This window comes from Alosa sapidissima, chromosome 6 (assembly GCF_018492685.1).
Source record: "Alosa sapidissima isolate fAloSap1 chromosome 6, fAloSap1.pri, whole genome shotgun sequence".
In the NCBI taxonomy this organism is placed as follows: domain Eukaryota; kingdom Metazoa; phylum Chordata; class Actinopteri; order Clupeiformes; family Clupeidae; genus Alosa; species Alosa sapidissima.
The window spans coordinates 4,680,893-4,687,895 of NC_055962.1; the positions used below are offsets into that span (position 1 = coordinate 4,680,893).

Below are 7,003 nucleotides of genomic sequence, written 5' to 3' on the forward strand. Positions count from 1 at the left end.
CCAAAACCACCAATGACGCTGGGGGTAAAAGTTGAAAGGTCATAGCTGCTGGCTAGCCTGGCTGCAAACTACACACGCCAAAATGACAACATTACGTGCGTTTAACTGCGACGATCTTTTCAAATTTAACAATATGTAAGTGTAGTATGCGTCACATTTCCGTATCAACTGTATTTGTTCAGATTTGTATTGCCACTGCAATAATACAATGCTTCTTACATCGAATGTTATCTGTTAGCTGCTAGCTACATTAATCTGCTTCTCTCAAAGACGCTTATATTATGATATATTGATATCACAAACAATAATTGTGGAATTGATTACACGTAAGTTCTTCCATTTGAATTAGTTAACGTTAGCATTAGGTAGATGAAGATGGTTGAAACCACAGTCAGCAGGGCAGGCAAGCTTAGACACGTTACCTAGTTAGCTAGCTGGTTTTAGCATTTGCATCCGTGCGTTAAACTGTGAACTTTACATTCATTGTCTTTTCTTTTCAAGCAATTTGGACCCCCTGACAGAGACTGTATCCTTTATTATATACTCAGGAGAAAATGAATGCATTGTTTTCACGAGCGTTCTAGCCTGTATCATTTTCTGTTGTGTACTAGCCTACAAACGGTATATTTCTCCTTTACTAGTTGCTTTGCAGTATGGTATACCATTCTACTTACAGTACCTGGCCCATTGGCCGGAGTATTTCGTTGTTGCAGAGGCACCCGGCGGTGAGCTGATGGGTTACAGTAAGTATTAATCAGGGTTGGATCTCCTGTGATAACTGGACTTTACATGTTCAATGACTAGCATTGTTTGTGTTTTGATGATCAGATCTATCTATACTATCTATGGTATACTGATTATGAACACCAGATTAGACAGAAATAGTATTTTTTCTTTGTTTGTATTGCAAATTGTGACAATGTAATAAATACCAGTGAAGGACAGGGAAGGAATAAATAACGTAACAGTCGAGGACCCTTTCAAGAGAGTTACATTATCAGCATCATAGTTGGCCCCACAAGACTTCCTTTTTAACATTCCATATGTTATCTTAATGCAGAGGAAGTAGATTGGGGCCCAAATAGAACGTTCAAGCATTGTTTTTGTTTTTATTGTTGAAAGGTCAGTAATGTCTGATATGTGCACTGATGAGAAATGGACTTGTATTCTCTCAGTCATGGGGAAGGCAGAGGGCTCTGTGGCCAGAGAGGAGTGGCACGGGCACGTCACAGCACTCTCCGTAGCCCCAGAGTTCCGTCGGCTGGGACTGGCCGCCAAACTTATGGAGATGCTGGAGGAGATATCAGAGAGGTATCCATTAACCTGATGTCCTGGAATATTATATGTGAGAGAAAGGTGGCTTTGGCTAATCTTCTTTTGTCATGATCTTTTAGGAAAGGTGCTTTCTTCGTTGACCTGTTTGTTCGCGTCTCCAATCAAGTGGCGGTGAACATGTACAAACAGTTAGGTTACAGTGTGTATCGCACAGTTATAGAGTACTACTCAGCAAGCAACGGTGAACCAGATGAAGATGCATATGGTAAGTGTTGGTGTTAGGCAGGTAGAAAAATCCCAAAAGTGCAACTGTTGTCAAACAAGTAGCACATTTTGGATTACTACATTGTTACATACGAATTAGTAGGGTTATTACCTATTATTCACCTTGTGATAGTGGACAATCAACATATCTTCTTGGTCTATCTTTGCAGATATGAGGAAGGCCCTATCGAGGGACACAGAGAAGAAGTCAATTATCCCATTACCACATCCTGTCCGACCAGAGGACATAGAATAGCACAGGACCGTGTCTCTTTTAAGGCATCGTATCAACCCATATTGGGGGAAATGTTTTTATTAGTTCATCCTTTGCTTGAAGAATTGAATGATTTTTTTTTTTTGATGCCTGAGAGTCACTGTGAACACTATTTAAGCCTTTAGTTTCCCCAAGAAAAAAAAGACACCCTCGGAATATGTCAGCAAGGAGAGGACACCTATAACGATTCTTATACTACTGCTGCTGCTTTGAAAGCATCTGAAATAAAGAGATCTTGTGCACATTGTTTCTTTGTTTATTTTCTTGTAAAAACATATTAGAAATGAATTTCAGCAGTATATAGGGTCCCAAAAGTCCATGTTTTGTGAAGGAAAAGGGCTGAAGAATTAGTCGTCCTCTGAATCGGATCTCTTTTTCTCCTCCTTTTTCTTCTTTTCGTCTTGATCACTGTCGCTGCTGCTGCTGTCTGTCTCGCTGCTGCTCTCCTGCTCGTCATCTCGATCATCATACCCGTTCTCCTCTGAGGGCTCTGCTGGTGGCGACCCCCGGCCCTTGCTAGGTCCGGCCAGAGGACTCTCCTCCATCTCCTTATCCTTTTCCGTCTCCTTGTCCTGTTGGTCTTCGTCTGACTCCTTCTCCTGGTCTTCGCCCGACTTCTCCTGGTCTTCGCCCGACTCCTCCTGTCCTTCTTCCATCTCCTCATCGTCCTTCTCCTCCTCCTGCTCTTGCTTCTTCTTCCACATCTTAGCCATGGCGAGAAGCTTGAGATTGGGCTGGTTCGCCGTGTCCTCTGGGAAGATGTAGTCGTAGTACTCCTCCCAGCCTGCGTCCGACTAGTAAGGGTAGAATAAAGAATAAGTTTCCTCCAAAAACCCCAAAAGGACACTTTTACATTGCCATACATTACATGTTTTACATCTAATCCTCTAAATGAAATAGGAACATCTACATGGATTTATATGGAACCACAAGTTACAGAGCTGCATTAAGGAGCCTTTTCACTAAACCATCAACACCCCATACATGGCCTTCCTTACCCCATCCTCGGCAGTCAGCTTCCTCCTTCTCTTGACCTTCTCGGGCAGCAGCTTTCTGACCCTCTCCCGTGTGGTGAGCGAGCCAAACTCCTGCTCGAAGTCCCTCCAGGACTCCAGCAACATCAGGCGCTCCTCCTTCTCCTCGCAGCTGCGCAGGCCCTTGTTGGCCTCCTCGTAGATCTGCCTGCACTTCTGCAGGCGGTCAACGCTGTCAATGGACAGCTCAAACTGGGCATAGCTGACCCAGACCTGGAGGCAACAACCATTGTAGAACATGTTCATATGCCACTTGGGTTTGAAGAAATGCGGTAACCAATCTAACCGTGCAGTTATTCAATTCCTATACTTGTTAAGCAAATCTGTTTAGGCAGCTGGCAGCTGAGATGATATCTTGAGAATTAACATGCCACTTTAGTAGACACTACATAAAGTGAGACCATACATACCTTGACATGTTGAGTACGCTGCAGCAGTCTTTTGTAGAGTTCTCTTGTATTGTCATACTCCTCTTGCTCGATTTCAAAGTCAATATATGACTTCCACAACACCTTAAAAAAAATCATACAAATTACTGAAACATCAAAAGGTAGTCAGTCATTTTCGTGTCAGACTGGAGTGAAAACAGTGACTGAGAAGCAATCGGACATAATTGGAGCCGTACCTCAGGCATGTCCAAACGGGGTTGCCCAATGGCCAACTCAAAAATGCCTCGAGCTCGGTCAATGTCTCCCAAAATAGTCTCCAGCTCCGCAAACTTGATCCAGGTGGTGCAGTTCTCTGGGCTGTACTCCAGGTACTTCTCGTACAACTTCCTGCATCTGTCAAACTCTCTCAGTTGCAATTCCAGCTCGATGTAGCCCTTGAACAGCTTGTTTTTGGGGCTCTTACCGATGGCTGTACCCTATTGACAGAAAACAGTGATACTTCAGTGTGAGTAGCCACAACATATTAGTAAGTGAAAAGGACTTGAATTGAATAGAGGAGAGGGGAGAACACTTTACCAAGCCTCGCCTTGCACCCTGAAGATTTTTCTGCCGAATTTCAAACTGAGCATATAGCAGCCACATCTTGGCAAATGTGAACTGGAAGAAGTGCACATGAATGGTAATGTTACATCATTCACTGTCACAGTAACAAAAAACAAATTTGTGAAATGTTCAAGGTCATATCAGGGGACAATACCTTTTTGTGAGGGATGAGCTCCAAACATGCTTGGTACACCTGTCTTGTTCTTTCAGGGTCCTGTGTAATGAACAGATGCTGAGCAACCACTCAACAATACAACTGAACAACACTTCAACATCCATTCATCTTATATAAGGATCACTGTCTACTACTTGGGTAAAAATTACATTTCGTTCAATTTCCAAAACCAAAACACTGAAACAACCAAATATGTTGGTACTGGGTACTATGTACGATAGTGGGAATTTGACAAAATGTAATACTGCTCAGAATTTCACAGCAAACATTTAAACATTCTGTTAGCGTCTGCTGCAACAATTAGCTTCCACTATAATCAATGGAACTGGCTACACCAGGTGTGACAGCAACGCATACATTTGAAAAAATTCACTCAGAGGAAAACGGAAGTGGTCTGCCTCACCTTGACCTCCAGCTCCTCATAGAGGGCGTAGTTGATCCACAGGTAAATGTACCGGCGCCAGTGACGCTTCTCCTGGATGGGTGGGATGTTGGCAATCGCTCGCTCGTACACCTCTCGCACACCGTCTGGGTCAGCGTCACTTTCCACCAGCCGCAGGTAGTCGAACCAGGCGTCGTAATTATGGGGATTTGCCTAATCAGACAAAGTACTCAAATACTGTCTCATACATTTTCACAACTAACAAAATCCCTTTGTACTTAAAAAAACACTATTCTCTAAATATTGTATTTGATAATACAAGACAATAGAAACTGTAATTTGACTGCAAAATGCATTCAAAAGGTGTGATTATGAACCAAATTTAAGTGTGGTTTAATCAAAGCGGTTTCGCTTTGGATACTTTACCTTGACTTCTTCCTCATACTGAAACCTTCTTTTGCTGACAATGACATCCTCAATTCCTCTCCTGTCACCAAACTTCTTCTCAAACATAGTGTAGTTCTTGAAGAGCTCCTGAGCTTTCTGCTTGGGGATCCGGTCCAAGGCATACTTGTAAACTACTCTGACTCGCTCAAACTAAAGAAAGACAAAAGACAACAAAGTGAATTTGATGACAATATCATTTACATTACATGTATACATTTATTCACAATTACTGCACTGATAGCCCAAAGGTGATCCATTATATGACCTACCTCCTTTTGCTTCTCCTCGAATCTCGCAAATGCCACATAGAGATGTTCGTCGACGTACTCCTCTCCAAAAAACTCTACAGCTCTCTCAAACACCTTCCTTCCATGGGCAATGTAGCCATGCTTCTCCTCAAAGTGTGCATACTTGATCCAGTTCTTGACCTCTGGATGTACAATAACAAGTGCACTGTGGTCAAGGAACTCAACCAAATTAGATGATGTGCCAGTATGGTACACTGTGCTGCACAGTACTTTAAGCAATAACCAACCACTTTTAGGTAACCTGTTGACCACATCATGGTGCCAGAAAAATGCCTACTTCCTGTTCATAACCACCATTTACACAGAAAATACACTCATAATGCAATTTGAAAAGGATATATTTCTCGTAGATGAGACGGGCCTTTTCCACTTCCTTATAGCGCAGTTCAAAGTTGATGTAAGAATGCCACGCCTGCTCCTCTGGTTCCCACTCCATCCATCTCTCAAACACCTGTCGGCAGCCAGCCACATTCCCCAGCATCTCCTCCATATACGTGTACTTGTACCTACAAAAAGGTTCAAATAATCAATACAGGATTCAAGGAGATGTGATATAAAGTTCCTTTTGAATATACACTCTATATGTCATGGAAAGGAGACAGTAGACGGGAGGACCTCACCAGAATGCGTTGACTCGAGGCAATATGGTGATGGCTCTGTCCCAGATGTTGCGTGAATGGTTCACCTGGCGATTCTTCATCTCCATCTCGGCATATTTCAGCCAAAGGGTGATGTTTCGGTGATCTACATCCAGAGCACGCTCGTAGATAGACCGAGCCCTAGAACCAATCAAAGCCATCTTTAGAACCACACTAAAGAGAATAGCTCTAAGGTATTTTCAAGTGACTTACATATGTCAGCTATATTTCAAGGGATCACATTGTCCACAATATCCATACAACTTTTTACCTTTGGACTTCTTTTAAACTCTCTTCCCATTGTGCGTATTTGATCCAATTGCTTATGACAGTTCGGTTTTTCCTTATGTTGTCTTCAAACCCCTATGACAGGTGATGTAAATGTATGGTCGAACATTTAGAACATGAACAAAATCTTCAGGCAACGGTCGAACATTTAGAACATGAACAAATATTCATAAACGTTTACTCACCTTCCGCTTCTTTAACTTGTAATCATTTAGCTCTTCTTCGTCAGTGATCTTCTGCTTTGGTGGCGGTGGCAGAAGCTCAAGTTCTCTCTCTTTTGCTTCTCTCAAGAGCTGCTCAGCTGTGATTTGTACCTCCGCTGGGGCTTTGTTTTTGACCTATGATAACAGACAACACAAACCAAACAAATCAGCTAGTGTTGCAGCACTAGTTCAAATTGGCACTAGTTTAATAGCTTTAGTACACCTTAAGCTACCGGTTATCTGTCTCTGCATTCAACGAGCATTGAAGTTACACGAAGCTAGCTAGTCAGTCAGCGTTAACTACGTAGAAGTAATTCTTGAATGGTTAATTAACAAGTAGGCTACGTGCTACACGGTGAAACACAACACTGCATCTTGCTTGTAAACTAACTGAACATCTGCAAATAGTTTGATTGACGTTAGCTTTGCATAAAATATAAGTAACGTTGTCATAACGTTATGCTAACAAGCTAAATTGTATTGACCAGAAAAACACAAGTTAGTACCTTTGCAACTTTAGGTATTCTCTGCTTTCCTGCGGCGGTGGACGCCATTTTTTAATTGTGTTATAGATCAGCAGTAAAAAACAATCAAATAACCGATTAATTAAGCGTTTCAAAAACAAAATCTTATCTCATGTATTCGATGCGTGAGGTTTCCGCCATTACACTTTGGCGAACGTGTGACGTAACACGTCAGACGCAAACTTTGACCTCCCACCAA

General features: G+C 42.3%; 2 protein-coding genes across 2 annotated transcripts; one reads left to right on the forward strand and one right to left on the reverse strand.

Annotated features, from left to right (window-relative positions):
* Positions 1-4: 4 nt before the first annotated feature.
* naa20 (N-alpha-acetyltransferase 20, NatB catalytic subunit) lies at positions 5-2,055 on the forward strand. Its single transcript, XM_042095172.1, has 6 exons — positions 5-135; positions 502-526; positions 653-743; positions 1,176-1,311; positions 1,395-1,540; positions 1,710-2,055. The coding sequence occupies exons 1-6, from the start codon at positions 83-85 to the stop codon at positions 1,793-1,795; spliced, it is 537 nt and encodes a 178-aa protein (XP_041951106.1). The 5' UTR covers positions 5-82; the 3' UTR covers positions 1,796-2,055.
* On the reverse strand, positions 2,054-6,974 carry crnkl1 (crooked neck pre-mRNA splicing factor 1). Its single transcript, XM_042095171.1, has 14 exons — positions 6,787-6,974; positions 6,263-6,415; positions 6,061-6,152; positions 5,772-5,930; positions 5,491-5,657; positions 5,113-5,291; positions 4,823-4,993; positions 4,418-4,609; positions 3,994-4,053; positions 3,813-3,893; positions 3,473-3,712; positions 3,258-3,359; positions 2,812-3,060; positions 2,054-2,607 (listed from the first exon to the last, which is right to left on the reverse strand). The coding sequence occupies exons 1-14, from the start codon at positions 6,832-6,834 to the stop codon at positions 2,161-2,163; spliced, it is 2,340 nt and encodes a 779-aa protein (XP_041951105.1). The 5' UTR covers positions 6,835-6,974; the 3' UTR covers positions 2,054-2,160.
* Between the last annotated feature and the right edge of the window lie 29 nt (positions 6,975-7,003).